General features: G+C 37.4%; 1 protein-coding gene across 5 annotated transcripts in view; it reads right to left on the bottom strand.

The window, feature by feature from the left end:
* The window catches only part of PIEZO2 (piezo type mechanosensitive ion channel component 2), a 52934-nt gene extending 38310 nt beyond the window's left edge, over positions 1–14624 (bottom strand). The window contains exons 1-8 of one of the 5 annotated variants that reach the window (XM_061356282.1): positions 14282–14624; positions 13040–13136; positions 11094–11253; positions 9300–9389; positions 7409–7530; positions 6856–6927; positions 2869–2972; positions 728–826 (exon numbers count right to left, since the gene is read on the bottom strand). In XM_061356282.1, coding sequence (XP_061212266.1) covers positions 728–826; positions 2869–2972; positions 6856–6927; positions 7409–7530; positions 9300–9389; positions 11094–11253; positions 13040–13136; positions 14282–14512 — 975 coding nt within the window. In that variant the 5' untranslated portion in view covers positions 14513–14624. The remainder of the gene's footprint in view (positions 1–727; positions 827–2868; positions 2973–6855; positions 6928–7408; positions 7531–9299; positions 9390–11093; positions 11254–13039; positions 13137–14281) is intronic. The other 4 variants (XM_061356281.1, XM_061356278.1, XM_061356280.1 and 1 more) reach the window with 4 other exon arrangements.
* Between the last annotated feature and the right edge of the window lie 4929 nt (positions 14625–19553).

Genomic DNA, 19553 nt, shown 5'->3' with positions numbered 1-19553 from the left:
AGAGGTAAGAGGCAGACTTGGAAGAGGGTAAAGATTAGAATGAAGAAATGGCATTGGATTAATAAATTTAATGTAACTAACTATGCTAAAAAGTATTTTAAGAGGTGGCTGATGCATACGTATATATTATTCTAGATTTTTACCACTGGACAAACTTTAAATGCATCAACTTTTATGCTCTGGGGCTGCTACACTCTGTAATGCTCACTCCTTACAAATACCATGTTACATATATGGAGTGTAAAATGATACACAGTCCTTCAAAGGTAGGAAATGCTAAATTTATTCCAGGAGGACAAGAAAGAAGATACACAAATCTTTTTTAGGATTATAAAGGGCAGAGAAGTAGAGAACTAAAAAGGAGTTTGGAGTAGAATGTGTGTTTTACAAACCTTTTACCAGCTTTCTGAGATCAGTTACCACCGTGTCCCCAAGATACATGCAACTTGATGTGACCATCGTGTATAGCAGTATGAGAAGAAAACGAGTTTGGGTCTGCATTTTTTCTCAGGGGCTGTAGTTAAAAAAAGATAGACCTCTTCACTTGTGGCTTGGCCACTGCAAAAGTATGAGATGTATTGTATTTACTATGAATAAATCTTTGGCTGTAATATTTATTTTTTAATCTTTCATATAAGAGGAAAAATGCAGACCACGACAAAGGTATACACTGCATCAGGAACTATGGGATGGGTCACATACTGAGCATTTGCAAAATCTCAAGTACCTTTGCTGCTTTGATTAAGTACTGAAGAATAGTTTTGGGTAGTTTAATGATAGACTTTGGCAAGGCTAAAATGGCTGAAGCAAATTTCCCAATAGCTCTCTATAAAAAAGGACAAAGCAATAGCAATTAGTAGGAAACAAGAAAATGTTAATAAAAATATATATTAAATGATTGTATCTAGATTTTAAGAATGAAATTACATTTATAGACTCCGATAAAAGATTCTTTGTGATATTCACAATAAAATTTCAATGAGATGATTCTTAACTGCCTGCATACTCTCACAAATAAAATCTCCATGTTAACCCCTGAAGTATTGCACACAATTTAGACTAAAAGAAAAATCATAACTTAAAAGTAAGTATTTGGTGGGCTCCATAACAAACAATTCACTTTGCTCGTACTTTTATTAAGACCATGTACATGGTGATTGAAGGCAAATAAGGTGTGATGACCAAATGATGAACAAGCTTTTCATAAACAAACCTGCCTTTCTATTCTATATAACTCTCCTCCTATTTAAAGCCATTCAACATCATCATGTTGCACATATTGCAGCACTGTCCACTATACAGAATGACTGGCCAGGATTTAGAAATAAAGACCAGATCCTCCATCCTCAGCTTGGTAGTTTCAGGCCCAAGATTTAAAAAATAAGACCAAATGAACAAAAACCCCAAACCCCAAAGTAAATGAAAGAATCCTATTAGCTCCTGACCTCAAGTTTAGAACTCTTCAAAATCTCAGTGCTTGGCACCAGCACCTCTGAACAAAATGTTGTCACCAAGTCTTTTAAAAAAACATCAGAAACAAGAATGCAAACTTTCTTCTACACCTTCATGAAAACCAGGAGGAAAAATGACCTAGAAATTCAGGAGCTTTTTATGGTCCAAAGTGAGTTAAATGCAAAAAATATATAATAAAAAATTAGGGTAAGTAGTAGAAAATAAAGCTTACTTATCACATTGTTTTTCATCCAGATTTATTTTTCTTTTTTTAAGGTCAGGAAAAAGATATTTCCATTTCATTACCATGCAGGCAGTTCAACAAATGTGATCAGCTGGTAATGTAATATAAGTATATAAACTAAAAGCACAATGTATCAATGGATTGCATAAAATATTTCTTCTTGTAATTTAGTAATGTCATCTGAGAAGCTTTGTTTGGAAGCTATTGTAATAATGAATAGAAGAGCATGGAAGCAATTTTGTGCTCTTGCTTGGGCTGGGCTTTCAGCAATGCATCAGTTCCGCTATGACATGAGCTTGTATCTGGATAGGAATAACTCATCTGCAAAAAGCTACCTGTTTGCTTAAGCTTTTGAAATTACAGACCTGAAAAGGCTCTGTGGTATTTCTGAGAATTATTCACTGAGTAAATCTTTAATCTTAAAGAAGATTAAAGCAACCCTATTTGCATGGCCATTTCACTAACGGCTTTACCCAAGTTCTTAATTTAAGCCAGGTGATTCAATACCTGGTCCTGTCTAACATCAAGACAGTAGGAATATGTAGTAACTCAGGAAACTTCAGCTGTCTTTTTAACATCACAATATCCTCTTACTTCAACGCAGTCTGTCACTTAAAAAGCAAACATATTAATTAACAATATCCTGAAAAACTAAGTTTATTATTTTAAACATTAAGCATTTTTTAAACCAGGGATATATTTTTCTGGTCTGATGGGATCAATAATAAAATTATGGGGTTTTTTTTAAAGGATGTATCCTTTTCCATGAAAAATTTCTAATTTGGGGGATCTTTTCCTCATGGAAAGATAAGATCTACTCAAAACCAGAAAACCACTGAAGCATCATACAGCACTGCCAGAGGCAAGTCAGCTTCCTCACTTGTCTTTATTGAAACACAGAAAAAAGAAAGCTCAGATACTTAACCTTTGGTTTTGTATTTTTGGTTTCCTCAGGCACAAGCGAATGAAGATAAGATTTCACTATAGTTTCTGCAGGAATCTGGCTATGCATAAACCAGGCAAACTTGCATTTTAAATTGGCAAGAAATTTCATTTCCAATACTTTTCAGTCTACTTTAGATGTACTGGCTGCTTTAATGTATGTGCCAATGTCACAAGAAGCCTACATTTTTTTCCAGATGTCAACTAGAAAGCAGATTACCATAAAATACCTGAAATGCAGATTTTTTTCGAGGCTCTTCCTCTTCTTTTTTCTCCTCTTCCTCTTCCTCTTCACTGTCCGTCTCAAACAAATAATAATTTCCACTTCTGACCACTAAGTGAAACAAAATATTTGCTTATTTTCTTGAAAAGTTCTATTCTCACCTGCCCAAAGAGCTATGAACAGCCAGACAGTCATTTAAAAATTCATAATGAGGAGAGGTGAAAACAGAGAAGAAGCAAGAGATGAAAAGGTGTCAGGCAATTTATTTGATGTTAGTCTGTGATATTTTGGGCATGATGAGAAGTATACAAGAACTAAAGAAAACATCACCAGGAGAAGAAAACATAAGGAAAAATCTTGAAGTGTATGTATCAAGTTACTAGGTTACATTTTTTAGAAGAAAAAATGGCAGTTCAGTCTAAACTAATTTGGAACTGATAGTTATATGAGGGGGTACAAAAAGCCCAGCAGGTAGATAACTGAATTTACACGAAAGTACCACTGGACAAAAAATACAGAACTTCTCTTTAAAATGCTGAGGCATCCTTTAAACTATGGAAGGGGATGGTATCAATTAATGCTATCTTCAAACAGTTAAGCTTTGATGAGGTAATGGAAAACCTTGGTTTGTTTAAAACAAATCACTTGGATTCTGTTACTGTGATCACAAATGAGTTTCAATTTTTTGCCCATGGATTCAGAAAGGTTCTGAAACCTTCATACAGTAAAAATGAACAGTGAATAAGCTAGGCCTTATATCCTTGAACAGAAGCAATGTTTTTATTTCTCAGATGGTAACAGGCCTACATGAATGAACAAGGTAAACAAAAGAAAAATAAGGTAATGAGCAAGAGAAAAATCAAAATCACAGCATTACATTCAGCAGTACAACTGGTAAATAATTTCCACATTTAAGCTGAAATATTTAAGGGAAGTTACTTAGATGAAATGTCACACAATCTGACTGTATGGAGCAACGTATATTTATATTGAAAATTATATTTAACCCTCATTATAGGTTTCTGGAAAAGCAACAATTGCTTTAATTCAATCATACCTTGAATTCTACACAGGTTGACTGTGCACAGATGACCACACATAACTACCATAGAAACCTCAGTGTAAGCACGCTGTGAAATTTGCCAGAACTATTGGGTCATAACTTCAGCATCTAAAACCCCCTTACAGAGGGAATTTTGTGCCTCATGTGTTTAGTTATGACTTTTAACATCAATGAGCTCCCTACAGATGGACAGAGAGACAGAGCACTTCAGCAGTTTTAATTGCTAAATGAGATGAAAATAAAGTTTGGAGATTTCTTGGATCAAGCAAATTAATTATTTGGTGTAGTGCCTTCTAAGAACACCCATTTAAAATGCATTAAAGAAATAAATGTATCTTGAGACCCAGCAATCTACTGTCCTCTTTCATAAAAGAGTATCTTGTAACCAGCAACAAGAATTGCCCACCTAGAAGATCAGCAGGGTAAGGTCTGACATCTAGGGGAAACTTCTACTGCAATGCAGTTTCTTAAAGGCTCAGAGTAGTATCTGGTCATACTTGGAACACCTGAGCTGGCAGAAAACAAACCTACAGTGATCACCCTCCAGAACTTTTCAAGTGTATCTGAGGGGACACTGTTAATTTAGCAGTTATATCTCTTTTACAACTGAAGAGGAAGGTATGATTGAATAGCAATAATGCATTCTTGCACACATCAAAATGGAGTAAGAAGTGTGTTAGTCACCTATAAGGATTACTAAAGAGACAAAATTTTACTAGTAAGATAATGCATGGCCAGACTGGACTTGAAGACCCCTTTCCTACTGCAAAAATAGGAATTTCTCCTGCTAAGAAAAGGTACTTGCAGTCTTTCCTTGTGGGATGAGCTGGAGGAGGCAAAAGGGAAGCCATGCAGGAGAAGTTAGCATAGTATCTGCTTGTGCCCAGAGGGAAAGAGCTCCCCAGAACAGGTACAAGCACCACCTTTGCCATTACATCAGATGCAACTCTGCATCCAAGGAGAAGCTGAAGACCTAGAAGCTTGTGGCCCCAACTCCTGCTGATCTTTGTGTCACTCTGCAAGTAATCCACAAGCACAAGAGGAGCCATACCTCCCTACAAAGGAGACTGTGACTGAGCGTCAATGACAAAACCCTCACTGATGTTTCCTATCTGTCCTACTCAGACCCAAATTTATGAGTATATTTAAATTCCCATGATACACAAAATTGTGTTTCTTTCTGTATAATAAAATTACAACAAGTGGCAGAAAAATAGCAATAAAAATATAAACATCAGAATTGGGATAAAAGCTCAAGCTTGAGCAACTTCAATACATACATATATACAGCCACAGGCACAAACCAATTTACTGAGAAAAACAGCCACATGTAGTGGAATGCTGCATATACAGCACAGCGTTTCAAAAGGGACAGATGGGGGATATCAATCTATTTCTGGTTTGTGTGCCTGTGAACACCTGCTGTCATTGCCATGTTTCAGAGAGTGCGAACACAAATCACACGGCAGGCAAGCACTGTTTGCAGTATTAGAGTCTATGATGTTTTCCACAAGGTTTTGCATTATTGCATTAAATACTTTCAAGAATGCTCACTGTTTTAATGCCAAAATGCAAGTTGTCACCTAAGAACATTAAATAATGATGGGGAAATAACTAAAAGCCAAAGTCAATGTCTCTCCTTGAGCAGTTCTTACTACAAAACCAGTGGTGGATAAAAAAGAGACCATATCCCATTCCTTCAAAATCAATACAGCTTGAAATTCTACAGTAAAAACTCCCAAATTATTATTTTGATCTGTTTTGTCTTTTTTGCCCTTTACAAAAATAGGGCAAGTTTGTTTTCATGATACTTTTGAAAAGGGATAGGTCTCTCTAAAGTGGCAGTGTGCCCTTTAGAAAAATAAAAATAGAGGCACAGTTTACTTGTGACTTGATAGAAATAAGCATATGATATTCTGTTAAATGCTGTTGGCAAATATATATGATGGAGTTATAAATAAATACACATAGGTAAACGAAGCAGTATCTAGATGTGTAAATGCATTACTTGGAGTAACTCTTTTAAACTACATGACCAGGCACAATACAGACATTCATATTTAAATCTGATGACTGCTATACACTTGAATGTTTTTTAAATCTTCAGAGGTTATTAACTAGCTCATGTCTGATTTCCTACCATAAAGATCCAACAGAAGGATATGTGATTCGAGATTGCAGCCTACTCAGTTTTCTTGTTTTACCCAATCAATAACTAAGGGAAAAACCCTACTGTATGTCTGGACTGGGCTACAAAAAATTAAAATATCGTAATGATACAATGATATGAGTGGCACAAGCTATTAAATCCGTGTGCACAAGGCTGGACATACTTTTGCTCTCAGATAAACACACACAAAAAAAGGAAATAACAAAAAAGTGGCATCAATAAAACATTAAAGTGTGATGAGACATATTCAGCTGAGCTCTACACAGAGTAGTCCTGGGAAAGTCTTCTGCTTTACCGTGTACTCAGATTTCTACAGCTGACAGCAGAATACCTGATGAACCATAAAAAGAGATGTATGATGTGTGTATATGAAAAAGAAATGATGACTAATCTTAGAACTCATTGGCAAACCTTTTCCTTCTAATTTTTAAATATATTGTGCTTTGCAGTAGGGGGGAATTGAGACTGTTGAGGCCAAAATACATTCTTTTTTGGCACATTTATCTGACCTAATATTTTTCTGAGAATGCCCAAAGTATCATGAGCTAGCTATGCTTCCGACACACAAAAGTTCAAAGCATGGTTAAACTCACTTCTGGAGGTCTTGGAAGTAGAAATCGTTTGTTGAAAAAACCCAAGCCTTCTATCAAGTCACAATCACAAAATCAGGCATAAAACAAACACGTATGGGAATGCCTTCATTCTGGTCAAGGATATAAGGGTTAAATCCACATATTTGTAAGATGATTGAGAAAACCTACTGGAAGCATGATCAACCCAAGGCCGCCACCACAGCTTTTTTTTGCCCTTGGCTTTCTCTTTGTCTGCTTCTCCTAAAATAAAATACGTTCAAATATTAATTTTACAAAATGAGAAACATGCTTCTTACACTGATTAATATTTTTTAAATTTCTCTTAAAAGAGCTAAAGTTTTATGAGCACATCAGATGTCAGATTTATGATTCTATGATCTACTGAACACATTCAACATTAAAATCATTCAGAAGCATGACCACCAAGCAGAAATACTGATTTATGCAGCAGTTAAAACAACCTTCCACTCTAAACCAGCTAAGATATGCAGTTTTGTGTTTTAAAACATACAGTCACAGTTGACTGTCATTTTCAACAAGGAAGTATTTTGCCTCCTCTCAAATCCTACTGTATTTCAGGCTCCAAAAATTTCAAATCCAGTAAGTGATAATGCCAAGTCAGTAATAAAAATGTGGCACTAGATGGGTATAATTTTATTTGTTCCCATGTTTTAAACAACATTTAAAAGTATACAAACATTTCAGTGACTGAAAATGGTACCTTCGTCATCTTCTTCAGAAACCTTCCGGATCTCTGGCCCCTCTGAGGACTCCTGGGTCATGCTTAGCATCCTCTCTTTACCCTTTTTGTATTTCTGCTGCCTGGCTTTGATGCGATCCATTCTATCAAAAGGAAGAAACTTACTTATTAGATTCACATCTTCACTCTTTGACCCACCGTGAAAAAAAAGTGTTGAACACATCCATACACACACACACTTGAACATTTCTAAAGGAAATATCCAGTCCACATTGTCATTAATCCTGCTCTTAAGCATAATCATAGATTATTATCATGCTAATGGTTCTTTTTATCCTAACCAGACTGATGCACAGTTGAATTAAATAAACCAAGCACCCTCTATATCTGAAGTCAGACATCCTGCAAATATAAACTGGTAATTATCCTAGAAACATAGATTAGCTTTGGCATTGTCACAAGCAGTATCATCTCCTTCGCCTTAAACTATGCAGAATTAACAGAAAAGTATTATTTCCAGGGCAGGCATATCCTGTTAAATGGGATAAGATTATTTCAAGCACAGAGCAGCACCAGCAACAGCTCAATACATCACTGGGTGGGAAATCCCAGGCATTTGGGTAGGGAGCATAGCATGGTCCCTACAGCCTTCTGATACTTATTCAGTCATGGAGGTGTAGAAGAAGCTGTCAGTAGTGGGTTTTGACATCTGGTTAAGAAGCAGTTAGGACTTCTGTTGCTTAGTGGTAGAGGAGCTTTGACAGCTTTTTGCAGTTACAAATGAAACATGCTGGTTGCATGCAAGAGAAGCACCTGTCTAAAGAGAAAGGATCTCCAGGCTGGTGAAGTTGAATGCAAATATTTTCACTGAAGGTAAACATATATGTTTTGCACTCAAACACTAGAGAGGAACCACAAAATAAACAGAAGCAGCAGTCATGCAGCATTTTTTACTAGGAATACGTATATGTAGAACAAAATCCTAATAATGGTAAAGTCAAGGAGAATATTCCCATTCACTGAAGCAGGGCCAGGATGTTACTCAGCTTCCTTAGCACATAGTGATTTCAGTCTGTTTAGGTAACTCTTAAATACAGCTTCTCAAACTAGGCCTTTTGCTATTGCAATTTCTGTGGGTTTTTTATTTTGGATTTTTTTGGGGCTTTTGGGGTTTTTTTCTTTGTTTGTTTGTTTTTTTAACCCAGTTCCCATATCTCAGCCTCCTATTTTCTAAGCATCTAGGCTTGCACCTTCAGATGAGATAGGGTCAACATTCTCACTTCTGATTAGTAATCTGCCTACACTTTTCAAGAGTTTCATAGGGGATTTGCATTTGACTATCCTACTCTTCTGAGAGATGGTGACTGAATGAACAGCAGGGGAATTAGTGAAAGGAAAGAAAATGGGAGAAAATCTCCTCCCAGCCCTGTATTTAACAGAAGACTATATGGTCATGTTGCTATTGACACTCAGGTGTGGAACAGTGAAAAGCTGATCTTCTTAACCTATCATCACAGAATTTCTAGGGTTTAGAAGAACCTTCAGAATAAGCAGGGGTGGTGATGTCACTGTAGGAAACATCTGTTTCCATTAGTTTCAGGCTCACCGAGGAACAGGTTAGTCAGTACATTCCACTTTGATTCTTTACGTTAAACTCATAGCCACTGGTCATAGAAATGTAACTGTGTTTAAATGTAAATTTATATTCTTAAGTATGTTGTCTCTTTGGAAAACCTAACTACATAACTCTGGAATATCTAAGACCTCTGAATGTCCAGAGAACATTTTTTATAATTGCAAAATCATACTTCAAAACCTAATCAGCATTTCTACAAAAGAAGGTGCTAGATAAGTATCAACAATCAGTGACATATTATGTACCTATCTATATAAAAATTCTTTAAATACATACTGTCTTTTCAGTTGATCCATTGATTTTTTTTCCTCTTCAATTCTTGCCTTTACAGCCTTGACAATTGTAGCCTGGAAAAGCTCAGCACCCCTACAGCAGAAATGGGGTGAAGGAGAAAGTTAAAAAGAAGACGAAACATTAAATATTTTTAAGTTTCCCCTATGCCAGCTAATTACAGAGTTCCCTCTGTACATAAGCTCTATATCAAACACAACTAATCCAAGGCCTGAAAGAAGTTATCATTTACTCCATAATTCAAATATCTTTCCAGTCAATCACTTCAAGATCTGGGGCTAAACGTTGTGACCCCTATACGGCCTCTAGAAGCTGCTCAAGGAATTCAGTTTCCAACCCTTAAAAACACAAAACGTAAGTAAGCTCAAGGGTGAGGTATGACTTCTTCCACACCTCCAGGATGTGGCCTTTATAGTCATTCGGTGGTTACAGGCATTTCATTTATAGTCAGTCACCTTGTCTCCCTGCCCCAGCAGCTGTGGAAGTTGTGATCGAAGTCCAGTTTTATACAGGGCCACAATGAATTTCAGCTTCACTTTTACTCTGTGAACACTCCAGTGCTTTCAATCTGATGACACAAATCCTTGAGCAAGTTTCTCATGTGCCAAAAGAATACAGCTTCTAACTCAATTTCATTAGAAATTTAACCAACTCATTGATTTGCATGCCCAGATCACAAGTCTTGGCTGTTCCTTCTCATTCACTCATTGGCTCTTGAAGACTCTAAAAGAGAGCCTATCTCAAATAAGCAGCACTGACTTGAAGCCGTTCTTTTGTCAGGAATACAGTATAGAACAGCTATAGATTCTGAAGTTAACTTCTAATTAATTTTTCAACCATGTTTTCTTCAAAATTAATGACTCTTCCATGTAATATGCAGGATAACCACAACTACATTTTTTCAAAGGAATATAATCAATAGTGGTAATCATTATTGTCCCAAAATATGGCAAAGTACAAGGCATGACATAGCAACTTGATCACTCTTTCATTCTTATGGACTGTTTAAAACTCACAGCATCCTCTTTGTTATTGTTCAGATCACAATTTAACCATATTTAGGAGAGGAATTTGTATTTCATGATATTAATTTTAACTAAAATACAAGCTTAGACCATGCTGTCTAAATCCAAACCAATACATTTAATCCAAATTGACAAAAATAATTCCTTAGAAATCTCACTGAAATTAAGACCAGAATTTAGTTCCTGATCTGCCTTCTCATTGAAAACCAGAAAATGGTTGTGCTGTGAGTCATAGCTGTGAGTGGATGCTTGTGGGAAAGTGTAATAGGCCCAAAGAGGGTGATACTTCAGTGTTCAGTGATGTTACCCTTTCCAAGTGTCTTCCTGAAGTTCTTCCCTAGCCAGATGTCATAATTTACCTGTACTTTTTCCTCATGTAGTCATGATTTCTAAGACCCATTGTCTCAAACAGGCTCTGATAGTAGAGTGTTTTCTTTCCAAAGCTTAGAAACTCAGCGTTTGCTCCTATACATATTGATGTTGAGAGAATGATGCAACATACATCAACTTTCACAGCTTTTAATAAGAGTATCAAATGGGTATTTCGTAGGAAAGATGGTTTCATTTCTATCAGGTTCTCAATTAATTTGTTTTCTCATGTGTGCTTAGTCAGATTTGGCTTTGCAATTATGAATTTAGCATGTATTGTTTAAACCAACGTTAAAGGACTCATTTGGAACTACCTGTTGTAAACAAGTATGTACCATAGCCATGACAGACTTGAGCTGTTTAACTTTTTAAAACTTTATGTTACCTTGATGCTAGGATCTGAGAAGCTTTTATATCTGCAACCACATGCAGGAAGTAGTAACTCATGAAGACTCTTCTTTGCAGTAGCAGGAAAGCAAAACATATACTGTCCCAAATGATTCCTGCCTCTCCGCTGGGAAGCTTACAATCTAGGTTGTTGGTTGCTGGGAAAAGGTAACATTAGCATAGGACTGTTGTATTAAGTATTCTTTTATAATGTTTAATCAATTAAATAATCTTAGCCTTTAAAATTATTTGAAGTACTTTAATTAGATTTTTCATAAGACAACTGCCATGCATTTCCAACTGAAGTACACTGTATTTTCTTTTAGAGGAACCGGGAAAACTTCCAACAATGAGATATCTCACAACAATTGAGAATTCCCCAAAAGTGAACCATGAGCAAAGAAACTCACCCTATCTTAATAAGTACTTGAAAACAAAGAATGGGAGAAGAGTATTTTTTGTTAGCTTGAAATATTTGATTTCAGTACTTTCTAAAATGGCATGTCTCTGTTTCTTTTTTTTTATTTCAAGTTACTATTTGTCTCATTTTCCTATTAAAAATACCATCAACACGAGGAAAAAAGGTGTTTATTTTTGTCAAAATAATTTTTTGACTGCCATCACCTAGTATTTTTATTTTTCCTTTCTGCAACTATTTAAATGTTTCTTTCCATTGCATAAGAGAAAAAATATTTGAAACCACAAAACTACTTCCTTTGGGGTAGAATGAGACAAGCAGAGAGAAAATCTCATTCCTCCTACCTCTAGATTTTGGCTTGGGCTATTTCTTTCTTCCTTCCTTCCTTTTTTTCTTCTCTAAAAGACAGTTCTCTTGGGAATATCAAAGAATTAAAAGTTGGTTTGTGGACCTAGACTATAAACCAAATGGCCTATGCTGCCCTATAGAAAGGAGTAGAAGGACTCAAGGGACAGACTCTGGCTCGAAGCTGGCTTTACAATCAAGCAAGCCAGTGTAATAGGTCTAGAAGGTCAAGCTCCAAGAGCTTCAAAGCCTGCTCTGTCCATCCTCTGGGGAGTCAGAAACCTGTGTCTAAGTTTCTGTTGATGCTCAAAATGTTTTAGATATTACAAGAACTACAGGGCACCATTTATCTTATGAATTTGTGTCTTTGTATTTCCTTTCTTTTCCCCTACTCCCCACTTATCTATTAGGATCAGATATGAAGACAAGTCTGCAGACTCACTAGGATGAAGCTGTTCTTTAAATTCAATAAAAAACCCTAACACCCACTCCCATCCCCCCCAGGTGTTTTCTAATTGCCAATCTAGGGTGTAAGGACAAAATGAAACCAAGTTAATATCTCACTAAGACGTGAAGTGTCTTTCTCTCCATCCCTCGTTCTTCCATCCTCTCACCTCCATCCACATAGACTATCCACTCCAAAAAAAATTGCCTTAACTCACTATGCATGCAAAAAATTACCACTTTTATGCTGGTTTAGCCCCTGCCATTTCAGTGAGCTGAACTGGTTTACCTTTTGAGCAAGTGAACCTGGCACACAAGGAGGAGTGGGACTCTGCAGACGGGAAAAGGTGCCCTCTCCTTTCAGTGATGGTGAGCTGAAATTTTAGCTCAAGATGTACAGTGAAACTATACCCTTAATTATCACATCTCCTGCATATGCAGGGAAACTGCCTCAAGCATCTGTATCACCAAATTGCCCATTTACAGGAAATGCTGCTTGTGGGTATGTGTTTGGGGGTGCTCACAGTTTTCTCTGCGTATGTATCCCACTTGGTTCCATAACTATTTTCAATATTTTGTGTTGCTATTAAATGGAGGATGAAGCTGTATTAACTGAACTTACAGGTATGTTTTTTTCCCAACGTAGCACATTAGGAGGGGGCATGACTTAAATATTGTAGGAGATTTTGAAGGTGATTATTTATAGAAAATTATAACAAAAAATGAGCTATACTTACGAATACGGTAGCCTTTAACTGTACAAGCCAGGCTAAATGCCTGAATCAACCAGCAACTATTCTTAATTAATGATTCAATGTAGCCACATGCTCCTATCTGTAAAGTAGAAGAATAATTTCATGTAACAAGACAGAGCAGAAATGAAGATAAGAAAAGTTGCACCTCTTTCCATTACATGAGAATATTGTGACCACCCTTGGCTGTATTATATCTCCTTATTAAAACAGAGATTAGAAGAAAGAGTGCCTTTACCCGTGACACACATCACTTTTAGACAGCAAGAATCTGGCTTTTCAATTATCAGTGAGATAGGTATGTGAGTTTTGTTTGTATTTTTGCAGAGAAAGTGATATGTCTGGCACGTGATGTGATGTGACAGCTAAGCAACTTTTATAAATCACTGACTTGATCTTGCAAACGTACATGGACAAACTTAACACACGCATGGCTCCACTGAGTTCCCAAGCATAAAATGAAGCACATATGTAACCACTCAGAACAGTTGCAAATTCAAACTACCCATAAATCAATTTTATTCAATACAGTGACTTATATAAATGTAAAAAGAAAAATGTCTGCTCTTTTCAGTCCAGCACTAAAAATGTTCAAAGCTAAAAAGCAATTGCCAGGAATAAATCTAAATTTGTCTTTCAAAAATATTTAAATTACTGGCTTGTCTCAATCACCTATCAGTGCTACTGCAAGAATCTGCTCTAAAAAGCTAGTTTATATAAGCAAACCTTGACTATTTTGTGGAAACGGGAATGCAGCTTGTAATTCTGTTGTCAACTTCACTAATTACATTACATCAAAAGACAACTGTACCTAGTCTGAGGTTTGAACATTCCAGTTTCAAATAAAAGGCTTAATTAAATGTGCATTATTTATCAATGGTATGACTAATCTTGTACTTCTTACTCATTTCTCACTCCACTGAGATTTTCACAAAGCTCCTAAGGAGAGACTTTACTAGGCAAAGAAAGCAGAACATGGGCCTTTGAAAATAGCTTGAGAGTTTTCACAGAGCTCAGCTGCATACCCGTATGCATTATCTTCCTGTAATGTACATGCATTACCATTCCCTGGATAAGCACTTGCATTTTCTGAATTAAAATGGAGCCTGCTTTGTGCTTGAGAAGGCTGTGGTCCTGAAAAGGATTTTTAATGATCACTCAATGCACTATGCACACTTCCAATGAAACCAGAGTGCTGAGGGAAGAGGAAAGGCATCATCTACTTACTGAGAGGATGTTCTTCATTGTGATCACAAAGACATTGTAGGCAATCAGCCAGTCCCAGTAACGCAGAATACTCCTGATGGGCTTCAGCAACAGATCTCCACCAAAGAGAAGGAAATAAAAGCAGGCTACCAAGTAACCCATACAGAATATGCTGATCCTCGTGGTTCCCGTTATGAAGATTATAGTAAGCACAAACCAGAAGAGGTAGCTAAATATTATCACCTTATACATGTCTAAGTAGGACCTGGAAGCAAAAGAAGTAGAAAAAGTGAACTTTTTCTGAGGGCAATGCTACCTTTCTTCTTCTGCGCTATTGGCTGATACTCATCAGCCCAGGTCTTCTGGGCATTCTAATCCCACATCAGCACTTGCACACTTGCTCAAGACTAATACCAAGGTCAGTAGGTCTAGCTTATTCATGGGTCTGCCTGGTTCATATACTCCATTCTAGCTCACTCGTGCACAAGCTACACCCTATCAGGTAACTTTGCATCATGCAAGATCAAGCCTTGCATCATAAAAGGGTGGAAAACGTTCTCACCAAACTTCATCATAAAGCAATATTATCTGGCAATGCTACGTATGTAATTTAAAAGCTATCTGAGATCATATTTTAAGAGGTCTGAGCATATTATAGTAAATCTATCTGAAAAAGCCAGCTACAGCACACCACTGCAAACAGTTCTGTATTTATTGATGACTTCTAGGGAATTCAGCCTTTCACTGACAGCTACTAAAAATATCTTTCTCCAGTGGAGATCAATGTAGAATTTTTAAGGGGTAGACAGTTTCTACACAGCATAAATATGATAGAATTTACTGGAACACTTGCCAGGACGCTACGAGACAGAGGTATCTGAAATCAGCTTGGCCCGCAGTGGGAAAGAGCGAGAAACAATTTGGTATTTTCTGATTCCTTAAAATACTGACTTAATATTGACTCAGCACGCTTTCAAATAAGAGTATCTGCCAAAGACAATACTGAATATTACATACAGTTAACACTGAAAAACCAACTAATTCTTGGTTTCCCCCTATTTAGTATTTTGATTTCAGGTGTAACTGTGTTTTCAGGGTATGTTCACCCAGGCTGCGAAACCAGATTTGACAGGAAACCAGCCAGGGAGACAGCACTATAGGAGTACATGCGTACCTAAGCCAAACCATGTATGAAGTAAATTAACTAAATGCACTGTATGAAGCCACATAAAAAGCCCCCTGTTGCTTGATGTTCTCAGGCTCAGAACTTTCTAGGAGTATGTAGTTATAGTCACACATTTATAGGCCTGTATTATACATTTCACTTGCTGAAGCCAACCAGAAAGACATCTAACAAAAGGTAACGAGAAATCTCCTTTATGTTTATTTCCCACAAACATTTAAGAAATTTATGGACTACTTTCTGTGAAACCTAAAAATAGCATGACTTTAGAGATGCTACTGGGTTTTGGGTGATAAAACATTAACAAAGAATCCATATACACTAAGAAAACAAAGAGGCATAAGACGTCAGTTGAACAGATCTTCACTAACTTAATATGCCCTGGAAAGGGTGTTCTTGCTATTTCTCTAGGAAAAAACTACCACAGCATTTGGTGTTCCTTTAATAACAACTCTTGGTGTGTAGGATGGCTAAGAAGAGATCACGTTCCTGACACTGCTCTAACAATTGCAATGTTTCAAAAATCCTGTCCTCTGCTACCAACAAGATGCATCTGCATCTTTTGAAAAAAGCCCAGAATGAATCTGCATTAACTGAAGAACAATTATCTTAATACTTTTCAATAAAAATGGACTCTAACACTTAAGAGAACTGGCTGGATCCAAACTTTCCGACATATACACATGACATTGGTTGAGTCACAGTCTAACAGCAGAAACTACTCTCAGATTAAAACCTGCAGAAATTAAGAGAGAATATGAAAATACAGTACTCTAGCTGTTTCTTCTATAATGTTAACCATTTGCTATACATGAGCAGTCATCTAAAATACTAAATATATCTGCTTTTCTCATTTTCAAAATACATATTAAGCATAATAGCATTGGACATCTCTAAACCAAACAAACTACAAAACAAGATGTAAAAAAACCCTCAAAAGACAGAAGGCAATGCAACTGTGTCAAGTGACAAATGATGTAGCTCTTAGAGATACAAATCTTTCTCATCCTTATAAATACGCAATTACAAGGAAAGCCAACCATAAAAATGGCTCCCAAGAATTTACCTTGGAGTGGACAGCTTACAAAACTGTATTTGAAAAAGTCACCCAGGGGACACCTAAAATGAATATCAGCAACCATCCCAGACACCTCTGTGCTGGCCCAAGAAGGATGTCCCATTGAACACAGTGAACAGACATACACTCTAGTAGTCTCAAGTAGATAAAAGCATTCCTGAAACCACATTTCTTGCAGTTGCAATGTGCTAAAACTCCTTGTCTTTTATACTATGGAGTCACACATCCTACTAATTTTCATTAATTGCTTGTATTGATACAAGTGGGTCAAGTGCTGCAAGAGCAGGAACAAAGATATCTGTTGGTGGGGGACTTCTCAACATATTGCCCCTCAAATAGCTTGACACGTTCTCAGGTGCAAAGCTCTAAATTTTGCCTCAAACCCCAGAAAGTTAATTAAGTGAGGAGTTTCAGTTCCTTGCTCTGGAGATAATGCAACAGTGGGAGGCTTAAGCACAAAGCTGCCCCAACAGATAAAAAATCCCTACACAAACCCAGAAGGTAAGCAAGGGTGCTTACCCTCGGTTTGAAAACTTCATAGACAGCAGAAAATGCTGTCTTGGACAGTATATATCGTAATTTTATGCTTTCACTGCAGACCACACAGATCATCAGTTTAATGCCATGTAAATCCTCCAAATCTCCTAAGTGATCTTTAAGTCTACATCCAGTCATAGAGAGGAGAGCCATCCCTCAGGATGTGGTATTTGACAATGCACTTAGGAAATCTGAGCAGCTGCTTCCCAAGGGGACAGTCTCACTCCCGTTCATCCCTTCAGCTCTGCCTTCCACCCCTTCTTTGCCTTTAGGTCTTTGAACTTGTTTCAGAAAGCAAATTTTTGAAGGGATACTTTTTCTGCCCATTCAGCCTATGAACAAACTCACTGCTGGTGAGTATACCAACAGCATCAAACTATGGCTTTTGGTAGCACCTTTGAATGAGAAATTATACAGAATAAACCTGAGAGATGAATGAAAAATAAAAACCCACTGATATTCTGGAAAACATTTTGGGAATCATTTTGCTCAAAACCAGGCAAGATGAAGTCTGAAGTTCATTCCATCCATTCCTCAAAGCTATTGTAACCTCAGATGGCTCACCATATCAGCTGATAGGCTTTTCTTTGCTAAAGCTTTATTAACCTTATCATGATTGTTTCAATATTTAATTTCCATGGGAATTAATTTTTAACTGTAATACAATCCAGCCTGTTGCAAAAAGGACTGCTCTATGTGTAGCTGTCTTCCCAGCATGCTCAATGATATGTTTGGCTGTGGCTTGTCCAGTGCCTGAACTTGTGCCTGCAGGCACTGAGAGGAGCTGATGCTGCAGCCAATAACCCCTTTGAGGAAAGATGTTTGTCTTCAGCCAGCACTTTGATGTATAGAGAAAGAACACACTTCTGCTTACACACTGGTGAGAGCCTACTGTGCTGTTGCACTGACCAAGATAGCTCAATGCTGTTTCACGCTGGAGGAGATGCTGTTATGTAGCTTCACCACCTTCTGTCATCAGCCACCTGTTTTGCTTTGAGTGTAGTTATCCACCTCCATATTATTACCAAGGTTCTAGCCCCAGCCCTCTTCTTATGCCTACCCTTTTCCTCTCGTCCAGACTATTATCTCTCTATATATTCTTTCCCTTCCTATCTCCCATTCCTTACATTCTTAGCAGCCTGTGTGACCCTACACCCACAGACAACTTCTCCTTCTAACCCCAACATTGCTAATTTCTCACCAAGCTTCTATCCCCAAAGCCCATCTCTTTAACTCTGTTTCAGCCTTCAGAAGGCAGTTTCATTGATTTTCCCTTTGCCTACAGGAACACTGAACCTTCTGAAACTTAGGTCCCCTATGTGCTTCTTCAAATTTAGTGTTGTAGATCTTATAGGTCTTAGTCCCTACTATTTTTGTCAGGCCCTCTCCCAAGACTGATATTCTCTTACTTTCACTCTCTTACCAGTAAGGTCCAACTGTTAGAAAAGAGTGAAGTTTTTAAGATAAATAATCATATAAAATGGTAGGAACAATTATGTTTAAGAAGTTTATAAATCAATAGTGTGATTTTGTAGAGTAGAAAGAGCTATAATTTTGCAGTTCTGTCTGCAGTCCGGTGTCGTGGTTAACCTGTAACCAGTGATACAATGGTAGTCTTGGTAGCAAGAGCTCATATGACCATATATGGTGAAGGGTGTATGGGTGAATTTAGAAAGATATATTGTGAAATTCTATCCAAGCAGAACCTAGAAATTACCAGAGGTAGTCAAGGGAAAATAGAATAATGCTGGTGTCCACATAATGGCTGGGATATGTCCAGAGGACAAAAAGGTGAAAAGAACAAGCCGAGGAAGACTTCTTACTTCATCTGAGGAAGACTCCTTACTTCATCAGGACGACCACCAGAGGGGGGTTGCGCAAGCGCAGAAGAGGCTGATGTCATAATAGACTGATGTGGCAATCCTTAATGCATATGTATTAGTTAATGATGCAATCTATATTGAATATGTATAAATTGCGAACGCGATGTGACGAGACCGAAGCCAGATTTGAGCGCGTGCCCCTGGTTTCCCAGCGCTGCAATAAAGCACCTCATATAACCATTCCGGTGGTTATGTGTCAGTCCTTACGCTAACACTTCCTTCATGCTTCTGTCCACTTCAAAACTTCCCAAATCCAAAGCTGTGGTATTTGTTGAGGATCATTTTACTAGCAACAAAATGTTTACCTGCTTTATACAACAAATATGAGAGGAAGCCTGTAATGATGATTTGCAGATCCTCTCTCATTAACCAAAGTTAGAAGAAATGAAGTTCCAAGAACGGCATTACAGCAGCCTTTGAGACTTCACCTGACTCACCTGACGGTTGCCAGGGTGCAAGTACTAACAAGGATAGTCCAATGACTGGCTGCTAGTATTCCTTCTGCTCTTAAGAGGAAAAAAGTAGATTACAGTCCCAAATCTTTTCCCTGACAATGTATAGGAGAATGTCTGAAAACTGCTTGGGTAGAGCCCTTCCCCTCTGTGCACCCCC

Source organism: Neopsephotus bourkii, unplaced genomic scaffold (assembly GCF_033783945.1).
Source record: "Neopsephotus bourkii isolate Nb327-2 ecotype Australia unplaced genomic scaffold, CSIRO-AGI_Nbou_v1 NB_846, whole genome shotgun sequence".
Classification (NCBI taxonomy): Eukaryota; Metazoa; Chordata; class Aves; order Psittaciformes; family Psittacidae; genus Neopsephotus; species Neopsephotus bourkii.
The sequence above is the reverse complement of the archived record's forward strand: the minus strand, read 5'-3'. Positions and strand labels throughout refer to the sequence as shown.